Source organism: Aethalodelphis obliquidens, unplaced genomic scaffold (genome assembly GCF_003676395.1).
Source record: "Aethalodelphis obliquidens isolate GAN/ISIS:26980383/991018 unplaced genomic scaffold, ASM367639v1 scaffold1, whole genome shotgun sequence".
Taxonomy (NCBI): domain Eukaryota; kingdom Metazoa; phylum Chordata; class Mammalia; order Artiodactyla; family Delphinidae; genus Aethalodelphis; species Aethalodelphis obliquidens.
The window spans coordinates 59,945,091-59,957,294 of record NW_020837945.1 but is presented as its reverse complement, the minus strand read 5'-3'; the positions used below and the strand labels follow the sequence as shown (position 1 = coordinate 59,957,294).

Sequence of the window (12,204 nt, the reverse complement as noted above, 5' to 3'; positions counted from 1 at the left end):
TTAACAGCCCAATGTGGCCTGGTAAAGATGGAAAAATGAATAGTGCCTCACAGTTGATTACTGTATCCCTGATGCTATGGTCCTACCCGTGAAGGCCCCTCTACCCAATACTACTAAAATTACTGACACCATCCAATCAGCAACTGGTAAATATTTGGATAATTTTGACAAACACGTTCTGTTCAGTGACCTCTCAGTCACAGTTTGCCTTCCCCTCCAGAGGGACATGATATACCTTTACCTGGCTACCCATATGGCATCTCAAAAGCCTTGCCACCACATACAACCTTTATGGGTAACTGTATCCAATTCTCTCCAGGAGCACAGGTATGATGTTACATTGATTACATCCTCCTCTGAGGACATTCTTTTGACACACCCATTCAGGACGTACAAATACTCATGAAAAGAGGATGGGTCACTGCCCCACACATACTGTAAGGCCTGCTACCTTGTTTACATTCGTGAAAACTATTTGGTAAACCAAGGGCCACTCCACCCCTTACAATGTCAAGGGGCAACATTAAAACAAGTCCAACAAGGAACAATATATATTCAATATCCTGTGATAAACCATAATGGAAAAGAATATGAAAAAGAATGTATATATCACTTTGCTGTACAGCAGAAATCAACACAACTTTTTAACTCAGCTATACTTGAATAAAATAAATTAGAAAAAACAAAGTCCAACATCTTTTAGGTCCTTTTGGATACTGGAGGTTATATATTACTCATTTACAAATTTTACTTAAGCCTGTTTATGCTGTTACTTGCAGGTCAATCCACCCTTAATAGGTGGATTCCCAAAAAAGATTCTAAAATTTGTCAAAATTATAATATAACAGACACTCCCAACAGTGCTACTTCCTCCCCCATCCCCCCTCACACGAAAAACCCCACACACAAACACAGCCTCTTTTCATGACTCCTGGAGTCTCTGGACCACCCACAGTGTCCATAAGTTGTCCACTGGCTTCTGATGCAAGAAACTCTCTCCTCACCTCCACACAATATGCCATTTAAACAGCAATGACTGCCAGCACACTGGACCCTCCTAGAAGTAGAGGCTCTCACAAGCCCTGAGCCTGTGACCCTCCATACCCAGTTGCCCATTATGCCTTGGGTCCTGGAAGCAACACCTTGCAAGCTCAGCATAGCCACCAAGGTCTCCTTGCTGCAGGATAGAAACAAATCTGGGCCCTCTGGCATATCCCACCTACAGGCAGGCATGGCCCTCCCCTGTTCTCATTCAGATGTCATGGTGCTAGAAGAGGTCACCCCTCTCCCGAACCCCTTGAATACCTGGAGACCAGTTTGGATTCAACTGAGTGAAAGCAATAGGAGTTCAACACTTCTAACTCCTATCTTAAGTCTGATGGACAAACTTGCTGTTCAGTGGACAGCATCATGACCCCTACACATGCTGGAGCTCACTGGAGACCTACTGCTTTTCATCCCTTAACCAGGATGTCCCTGATGAAGGAAAGGACCCAGAGGTCAGCACAACTGGCTGAACTTCCCACAGTTTTCTCAACACTGAATGCTCTGGCCAAGAATCGGCTCCATCTGCACATTTTCACAGACTCTTGGGCCATTGCCTAGGAGTTGTACCATTTGGAGTAAAGAACTCTGGAACTCTCTTGCTTTCAGATACTCAAAATATAAATCATGGTCCACGTGTCTATACATACACTAAAGCCACAATAAAAGGCCTCACCAAGACACTCCTTATCCCCATTAAGAGTTCCAGACATTACTAATAGCGACCAAGGTACTCATTTTATTTCTCAAAATACACATCATTGGGCTCTTGAACAAGGCATTCCATGGAACTTACATTTTCCTTACTGACTTCAGGCTGCAGCCCTCATACCATAGCCATGATGGCTTAAACAAGTTCAAAATTAAACTCAATGAAAAATGGTACATTTCAGTCATCAGTCAGACACCAACGGTGAATTGTAATCAGTCTCATTCAATTTTTTTAAGTTTGCCTGCTGACAGCTTTTAGGCCTCACCCCCTCCTTCTTCCTCTCTGTCCCTCAAATGGGCAAGTTGGTAAAAAAAAAAAAAAAAAAAAAAAAGCCTGGGTGCTCTTTCCTTTGGTGTGGGTGGGAGAGTCAAACCAGGCAAGACCCTGTAGGCACACAGGAACCCCTGACCCCAGCCCCTAACCACAATAAAAGCCCAGAGCCAGCCTCCTTCCCTTGCCCTTTCAAATCATTTTGGATCTTCTTGAGAAGACTGCCCTGCTCTTCCCTCTTCACTATGTACATATATAAGTAATAAGCCTTTAAATAAAAGTAATAAACCTCTTCACGGTGTGTGTGTGGCACCGTCAGTTTCTCTCTCCAAATCAAATGTTGGGTAGGAGTCCATTCTGGCTTTACAGAGTGGCCACAGCACCATCCTAGCTCTCTAAGGTATTAGCGACGCGGTCACTTGCAGTCGCTCAACCTCTCTAAATCTGTTTTCTCCACTCCACAGTCTGGGTAACAGTGCTCTCTAGTCTAGACAATAAGCTCATTGAGGGCAGGGATCACGTCTGTGTTGCTCCCCATTTACCCCAAACACGCAGTGCCAGGGACATAGCTGAATGAGTGACTGCTTCGGTCCATAAATATCTACCTGGCCTATTTCGTAGTAATGTTTTGAGAATCAACTGACATAGCAAATTCATTTATTTATTCATCCAACAATTATTTGAGTGCCTCTGCCGTTTTATAAACTATAAAATGCTCTCGATTAAAAGGGACTGCACTGACTGCAACTCTAAAAGTAAAACACACACACACAACCAAGGTGAAAGCAATGAGGACAGTGTTCAGAAATGCAGGTACTCCTGCAACAAAACTGGGCTTTCACCCTAGAGATTAATCAGTAAGTTCTTCCATTAATCAAATAAGGTAGTAAACAAATAAAAGTAGCTGAAACCAAAAACGTAGTTGGCTGCACAATGATTTAAACTATCTATAGTTCTCAGCCCTTTCATCAAGAGCTGAAAGTTAAGGGAATGGCGTGAGACTGGATCGACGTGATCCCAGGTCGGAATCACGACAGTGGGGCCTTCGGCTGGGGCGTCCGGACTAGGACTTCTCGGGACCAAATGCCAGCGTTCCACGCCCACAAACAAGCAGATCTTCCCACCACCACGCAGACGGAAAGGCTCCCAGGAAGCACAGGACACCGTTTCCTCGGTAACAACTTGCCAAATTACTCTAAAGAGCACCAAGAAAGGAAAAAGACGAAATAATTTTCATAATCTGAGAGGGTTCAAACTACCTTCGTGAAGAAAACTGCCGGGTACATCCCCCGCTTGGGAACTCATCCCAGCGCGCTGCCGCTTACCTGGCGGACCATCAGAGCGCCTTCCATCGCGGATCCCTCCGCCGCCGAGGTACCGCGCACGCGCGCCCCGCCGCGGGGAGGGGGCTGCAGGCGCGCTCCCCGCGGCCCCGCGGCGAGCGCTCCGGGCTCTCGGCCCTGCGCGTCCCTCCCGCCCGCCCTCCGAGGGCCACCTCGGGTCCCGTCGGCGCGTCTTGCGCCCTCTGGCGGCCATTCACGACTCGCCCCCTCCACACACACCCCCACCCCAGTATGTAATGTTAATTTGTTAGCCGTCAGGCCTATCTTTGCTAGGAATCAGGATGAGTCCCTGTCCTTACCTACCTCCCAACCTCAAACTCATGTGCCTACCGTGAAGTGGCTTCTAGGCAAAAAGCCTCCACTCTGCTTCTCATTTATACGTACCCTGCTCCAATGTGCAGAAAAAGTGAATTGCACGGCAAGGGCTGTTCCTTCAAATAAGCAATGGACTTGAGGATATGGGGAGGGGGAAGGGTAAGCTGTGACAAAGAGAGAGAGAGGCATGGACATATATCACTACCAAACGTAAGGCAGATAGCTAGTGGGAAGCAACCACATAGCACAGGGAGATCAGCTCTGTGCTTTGTGACCGCCTGGAGGGGTGGGATAGGGAGGGTGGGAGGGAGGGAGATGCAAGAGGGAAGAGATATGGGAACATATGTATATGTATAACTGATTCACTTTGTTATAAAGCAGAAACTAACACACCATTGTAAAGCAATTATACTCCAATAAAGATGTAAAAAATAAAAAAAAATTTTAAATTAAGCAATTGAAGTTATTGATAAAAAGCTATTGAATGTTGTTGCAGATGCTAGTTCCAAAAAAGCTATAAAAGACATTTCTAGAACAATTTAGGAATATTGAATATGAAACGTTTATTAGAGCTAGTGTTACAAAATAATGAATGACAGATAAATTTATTGATATTCGTTTATGGTTAATTAATACTTTTGGTTATGTTGGAGAATGTCTTTATTATTAGAAAATTCGTGCTCGAGTATTTAGGAGTGAAGTGTCATGATGTCTGCAACTTGATTTCAAATGCTTCAACAAAGATAGATGCCAGAGAATGGATGTGTCCTCCCAAATTCATAGATTGATGCGTAGTCTGCTTCCACCGTGTGAGGACGCAGTGAAGAAGACTGCCTTCTGTGAACAGGACGCCAGCTCCCACCAGACACCAAATCTGCTGTTATCTTGAGCTTGGGCTCCCCACACTCCACAACCCTGAGAAATAAATCTTTGTTGTTTAAGCCACACAGTCTGTGGTGTTTTTGTTTTGGCAGTCTGAGTGGACTAATACAATACATAGAGAGCAAAATAGCAAAATGTTAACAATTATTGCATCTTTGTGGCAGGTTTACCAGTGTTCAGTGATTCTTTCTATTTCTGTATGTTTGAAAATAATCATGTAAAGTTGAGGAGGAAGAAAGAGTCAAATCCAGTTCCACAGAAAGTCAGATATTGAGTGTATTTTTAAAATATATAATACATGCTAAAGGACAAATTACCTAATAAGATAATCAAGAAAGGATAGGTTCTTGTCCTAGTCCTGCAAAACTTTGCATAAACTGTGTTTTCCTTCAATGTTGTGTACAAGAATAGGCTGAAGAAAAAATGACTGTCTATTCTTTGAACCAGAAGCCACACACTTCTTTGGATTGAAAGAGTTTAATAATGCCAGTATTTTTTTTTTTTTGCGGTACGCGGGCCTCTCACTGCTGTGGCCTCTCCCGTTGCGGAGCACAGGCTCCGGACGCGCAGGCTCAGCGGCCATGGCTCACGGGCCCAGCCGCTCCGCGGCATGTGGGATCTTCCCGGACCGGGGCATGAACCCGCGTCCCCTGCATCGGCAGGCGGACTCTCAACCACTGCCCCACCAGGGAAGCCCAGTTTAAACTATTTGTAAAGGCTGAAAAAAATGAAAATCATCTGACAAAGGAAGATCCTGTGGTTGGGCTGAGCAAATCACTATTCAGGTTTTAGACCCAATTTAAAGTGAATGGCATTGGTTTTAAAAATCTAATTTTTAAGAAAAAGAAGAGGAGAATAGCAGTGAATATCAAATTTCTGCAAGGGTAAAAATTATGTTGTAAACAATAGAATATATCATAAGAGAAAAATTAATAATGTCCATTAAAATATAAAATTCCAAAGGTTAAAAAAAAACACATTTTTCAAAGACTTGGTATCTTTAAATGCATAGAGAATTTATTAAGCATTAAGACACAATAACATGGATAAATCTCAAGAACATAATGTTGAGTTAAAGAGGTGAGTCAGAAAAATACAGTAAGATTCAGTTTATAACATTTCAAAACATGTAAAACCAAACAGTACACTCCAAATACAGTTAAAGGACACAAATATAATAAAACTCTAGAGAAGAAAAAAAACCCAATAAGCACAATTTCCCTTTGAGAGGGAAAGAAAGGCGTTAGATTCAGGGAGGTGCATAGGGAACTTCAAACTGGACAGGGGTATAAAGTTGTTGTATAGTCATTCTGGATACCTTACATATATAGATATATAATATATATATTCTTATCATATAATTATTCTATCTACTCAATATTCAATAAAAGTAATTTTAAAAAATAAGACCCTTCATAGATAAAATGAAAAAAAGATATGATTAGACGATCCCATTGGCTAGGCAGAACAAATGGCTGGCCGTGAAGTAAAAATTGTCTGGGTTCAAATTTTGGCTCCACCATATATTGGCAGCTCATCTAATCCCTTGTTACCTGTGTCCTCATTTGATACATAGAGATAGCAACAGTATGGTATTAGTCAGCTACCATAACAAAATACCTCAGACTGGGTGTCTTTAAACAACAGAAATGTATTTTTTCACAGTTCTGGAGGCTAGAAGTCCAAGACCAAGGTTCCACCTAGTTTGGTTTCTACTAAAGACTCTCTTCCTGGCTTGCAAATGCCAGCTTCTTGCCATGTCCTCACATGGTGTGCTCTCTGGTGTCTCTTCTTACTAGGGCACTAATCCTGTTGGATCAGGACCCCAACCTTATGACCTCATTTAACCTTAATTACAACACTTCCTGACTCCAAATACAACCAAACTGACAGGCTAGGGTTCAACATATTAATTTAGAGGGGATACAAATATTTAGTCCCTAATAAGCATGAAGTAATAATGGACTCAAATTTGATAATCTATATAAAATAGCACAGCCTCTAGCACAGAGCAAATTTTCAATTAAGGTTTGCTCTTTTTAGTATATAGTAATCAAAGAAATGCACATTTAAAATGACAAACCATTTTTATAATTCAATTGTGTGATAGTATAAATTGGTACTTTATAAGTCCTTTTCTGGGAATCTACACTAAAGAAATAATCCTTTATTCATCAAGATGTTCTCTGCAGGATTTCTTATACTTGTGAAATATTAGAAAAGTAAACATCCAAAAAATGGGAATGATAGTAACTAAATTACAGTATATTTACTCAGTGGAAACTTATGAAGGCATTATATGTTTTAGACAGATTTCTGAAGAGCCTACTATCTGGAAGGCACTATGTTTTGGTTTTGGCAGAAATAATAACTTAAATTTCCTAAATTTAAAATATGGAAATGGAGATAGACAATCATATAAAATTCATATAAATGTGAGACTGAGATTATTATAGGGCTAATTTATTTCTCTTTAATCAGACAAAAAATTGGTATTATATTAATAAATTGTAACACATTTTATTTTGGTCTCTAAGCAGCCTATGTTGAAATAAAAAAGATTTAAAATGGTTTGTAATCATTAATTCAATAGATATACACTGAGCCCCTAGTATGGACCAGGCACCGTTCCGAGAGCTGGGAGCTCATAAATAAAATAGATAAAAATCACAGTCTTCATGGAGCTTATATTCTAAAGTTGGGAGATAGATCATAGGTAAAATTACACCTATGCCAGATGGTGATAATGGCCTTGGAGACCACAAACCAGGGAAGAAACAGAAAGATTTTGAATAAACAGGTCGTAGTTTCACTGAGAAGGTAATATTTGAATAAAGGCACGAGGGAAGAAGGGAATATGCCACAGGGATATCTGGGATAAGGGGGCTTTAGACAGAGGGATGAGTGAGCTCAAACATCTCTGGGGTGGAAGGGTGCCTGGCCTGTTTGAGGAGCAACAAGGGAGACCAGTGTGGACAGAAGCAAGTAAGCAAGGGGGAGAGTAAAGTAAATGAGACCAAGCAGGCAAGGTGGATGAGGAGAGGTCAGATCTCGCAGAAGCTTTTAAGTATCGTAAAGACTTTGGTTTTTCCTTTGCATGAGATGGAAGCCAGTGGAGAGCTGTGAGCATAAGAGTGGTGCCATCTGACTTGCTCTGTAAAAGGACCAGTCTGTCTACTGTAGTCTCCTGATTGGTCTCCGTGCTCCTGTCCTCTCCCCTTACAGCCTGTAAAGGGGAGCCTGAGCGGACATCCAGATAAGAAGAGCCCCTGCCTTGAGCCTTACTTTAGAGGCTCTACTCTAGGCCTCCTCTGGCCACATTCCTCCCTTTAGACCACACTCCAAAGAGCCAGAACTCTGAATTCCTTGCCCAAACTGCCCCAAGTCCACTTCCAGGAACCACAAAGACCTCTTCTGTGAATCTGTTCTTCCAAGAATAAATGACATCACTGGTGTGCACACCCAAAGCCTGTGGAGTTACCAAGGGGTGGCTGTTTGTAATGGGTGTAAATGGAGCTTGGATTTGTAGACTAAGTGTCCATATGCATGGACACAAGGGTCCTTGCAATGGGGAATGGAGCCAGAGCTGGAATAAAAGAAGGGCAGTTTGCAGGCTAGTGGCCAGGAAATAGTTATCTCCACATCACTTACTACCTGGCATAGAATTCTGGGTAGCCCAAGAACTCTAAATTCTAACTGGTGTTTTAGGTCTTTGGAGCGATATATTTGCAAAGATAGGAAAGTAGAATATATTTAAGTTATTGATTTATAATTTTTACAAATTTAGGCAAATATGCACATCCGTTTATATTCTTGTCCCAGACTCCACAAATGTTAGGAAGAGATGCTAAAGGGACAATGACAGAATCAAAGAGACCAATTAGAAGGCTACTGCAATAACTCAGATTAGAGATGATGACTTGGACCAGAGTGCCAGTGGTGGTAGTGGTGAGATTCTGCATAGACAGTATTTTGAAGGAAGAATTTAAATGATTTTCTGGTGGATTGGTTGTGTAGTATGAGAGAAAGAAGTCAGGATCACTCTAAAGCTACCGGCCTGAACACTTGAAAGGATGGAACAACTATTAACTGAGATAAGAAAGCCTAAGAGAAGAACAATCTGGGGAGAGCTATGAGTTTGGTTTTAAACGTGTTAAGTTTGTGATGCCAATTAGACATCCTAATGGATATGTGAAATAGGAAGTTGTATGCATAATCCCGAATTTCTGGAGATAGAGATTTGGGAATTATCAGAATATCAATGGTTTTTAAAGCTATGAAAGTGGATGAGATCACCAAGTGAGTGAATGTAGATAGTGAAAACATCTGATGACGTCTTCCTGGAACAATCCAAGATGTAGAAGTTGAGGAGTTGAAGAGGAAACAGCAAAAACTCCGGGAAGGAATGGTCCATGAGGTAGAGGACTCCAACCTGAAGCCAAATAAAGTATTTCAAGGAGGATGGAAAAATCAATGATAAATATTGCTAATAGATCAGATAAGATGAGAACTGAGAATAGTTCTAGACTGCTCTGTATTTATCAATCTGGAGGTCATTGGTGACCTTGACAAGAGCAATTTCAGTGGACAGCCGATTCAGGAGGAAAGGGAAAAGAGTAGAAGGAAGTGTGTATAAACAACTAGTTGGAAGGGTTTTGCTCTAAATGAGACAGTGAAATAGGGCAGTAGTTAGAGGGGGCATTTAGAGTCAAAAGGGGGCTTGTTGTTTAGCTTTGTTTTTAAATTTTGTTTGTTTTTTAAGATGGGAATGATAACAACATGTCTGAACATTCATGAGAATGACCCAACAGAGAGGGAAAATCACGAATGCAGGAGAGATAGGGTAGGGAGAGCTGCTGGAGTGAAGACCTTGCATAGGTAAGGGGGTAGGATTCAGTATGCAAGTGGATGTGCTGGCCCCGGATAGGAACCTGGGCTGTTCTTCCTTAGGATCAAGGAAGAATAAATGCGCACAAGTGCAGGTAAGTGAACAGATGTGCTGAGGTGAGTTTGTGGAAGTTCTCTTTGGACTGCGTCAAGGCAGCCCTGACAGCCAGGAGACGGCCTGGCACTCACAGCCAGGCCACGGTGTTCTGTGAACACAGAAATTTCACACCACACTAATGTCAAACAAAGCCACTCTGTGACTGCAGTAGAACCAGACAAAAACGGGGTCGTAGTCATGTCTAAACAGACACAAAAATATGGGCATGGCTCAAACCACCAAAATGACCAAATACCCCCCCACGCTGGCTGATACGAGTGACACCTGCTTCTTTCCCAGGCACAGCGTTAGCTTCACTTTGTTCCTCCCATCTTCTAGGTAAGATGCATGGGGATACCCAGTCATAGAATCGCTGCAGCTTTCTGACAACATATAATCCAGGGAAAATCCCCACCTCTTGAATCCTCCCTACAAAATCCCCCAACGCAAACCCAAATCCCATAGTAAATCCTTTCCAACACCCTTTTACTGAGACGTCCTCAAGGTTCTCCGTGATGTGCTTTAACCCTCATAGCAACGAGTGTCGTTCCACTACAGGTGTGCTCCTGGTGGCCTTTGGCTGAAGGGCATTGATATTTCCCAGTGAAATAACACCCAAGCCTGAAAGTGAATATGGAGGACAAGTTGGAAGTTTGAGGAGAAAGGAGAAATTATGAAATACTTACTTGGGACCATAGGAAAACAAATGGACTGACGTATGAGGGAAACAGGATTGCTGGGCAACACCAATGCTTAAATGAGATTCATTGTCATGTATTTAAAGGGAGGTCACACTAGTAAATAAAGAACTCCTAGAAACTGAAATGGAAAAACCCCAATCAGGTAAGAAATTGATAGAGTATATGTCAGAAAGTTCACAGAAATGAAATACAAGTGCCTCTTTAAAAAATATTAAAAGGTGCTCAATTTCACTCAGAATAAAAGAAATTAAAACCACCCTGAAATATCATTTTCACCTGTTAGATTGACAAAGGTACAGAAATTTGATAACACATTTTATTGGCAAGACTGTCAGAGATATAGGAACTCTCATAGTGGGAGTGTAAAGCAATATAGCACTTTAGCAATAGCTATAAAAATCACAGGGGATTTTTAGTCGGGGAATTAAGATCCTGCATGCCGCCTGGCATGGCCTAAAATTTTTTTTAAAAATTTAACAAAAAATAAAAATCACAAAATGCAGATACTCTTGCAGCAATTCCACTTCTGGGCTTTTTCCTATAGATTTAATTGCATACATGCAAAATAATGTGCAAAGTTATTCACTGGAGAATTGTTTGCATTAGCAAAAATTGAAAATAAATGTTCATCAGTGAAGGCCTGGCTAAATAAACTATGTACATCCACCCATTGGAATTCTATGCTGATTTTTTTTTTAAGAATGAGAGGATGAGCTCTATGTCATACACCTGAAACTAATATAATATGGTAAATCAACTATACTTCAATTTAAAAAAAAAAAGTAAGAGGGAGTAATATCAACAAAAATGGCAGAGTAGGGAATTCTGAAAGTCTGTACCTTCACAAAAGCAACAATTAAGCTGGCAGAAACTGTCAGGACCTACCTATTCGGATCTCAGGAATCCAACAAAAAGCTTATAATAATCAGGGGAATGCTTAACTAAGAAAAAAGAGCTGAGTCTCAGTAAGAGAGCTTTGTGATATTTTAATTTACTCCGCTACCACCCCCTGCTTCACAATAGCCCACATTTCTAGGACTGGTTCCCACTATTAGAGGAGTAGCACAGAACTTATTAAAGAATTGCGGTTGTTTGCTTTGACCTGTCTTGGTGGCTCCCGGAAGGACCAGCTAAAGGATTTGCCTTATTTCACCTAACTCAGAACTCTCTACCTAAAGGAGGGGAAGAGGGTGGGATTTATGGAAAACATTTGAAGGTAAACACTGTAATAGCCACTGCCTGCCATTTGGGACAAGGGAAAACAGTTGAGGCAAACAATAGACAATCTGAGAAGTTTTAGAGGAAAGGCTAGGGAAAAAGGGCTTTGAAAAGCTCCCACAAATTCCAGGGAACACAGAAAGTCACACACATGTCCAGACTTGGATCATGCGCAGAAAAGACCTAAGGCCCTAAGCTCTCACCTCTGGCTGATTTTCACCCTCTTCAGAAAGGGAAAGCTAGGGCACAGTTGCAAATTGCCTAGCTGAGTTTGTTTTGTTTTGTTTTGTTTTGTTTTTTGCGGTACACGGGCCTCTCACCGCTGTGGCCTCTCCTGCTGCGGATCTCTCTCTCTCTATCTCTCTCTCTCTCTCTCCTGGAGTTTAAGGAAATCTCTGTCAAATCTCTAGCTGACCATTAAACTAACAGAGATTTCCATGGCCACACATGATAAAGAGTATAAAATTAGTTCAACTTATGAGGTACTTAGAGTAGTCAGATTCAGAGACAGAAAGTAGAACAGTGGTTTCAAGGAACTGGGGACAGGGCAGAATGGATCCCCTATTGTTTAATAGGTACAGAATTTCAGTTTGGGAAGATGAAAAAGTCCATCCATGTTGCTGCAAATGGCAAAATTTCATTCTTTTTATGGCTGAGTAGTATTCCACTGTATATATACACCACATCTTCTTTATCCATTCATCTGTTGATAGACACTTAGGTTGCTTCCATATC

The 12,204-nt window shown here is 41.6% G+C and overlaps 1 protein-coding gene across 1 annotated transcript in view; it reads right to left on the bottom strand.

Annotated features, from left to right (window-relative positions):
- The window catches only part of GRAMD1C (GRAM domain containing 1C), an 81,806-nt gene extending 78,336 nt beyond the window's left edge, over positions 1–3,470 (bottom strand). Inside the window, exon 1 of the mRNA XM_027105058.1 lies at positions 3,352–3,470. Coding sequence (XP_026960859.1) covers positions 3,352–3,378 — 27 coding nt within the window. The 5' untranslated portion in view covers positions 3,379–3,470. The remainder of the gene's footprint in view (positions 1–3,351) is intronic.
- Positions 3,471–12,204: the final 8,734 nt, after the last annotated feature.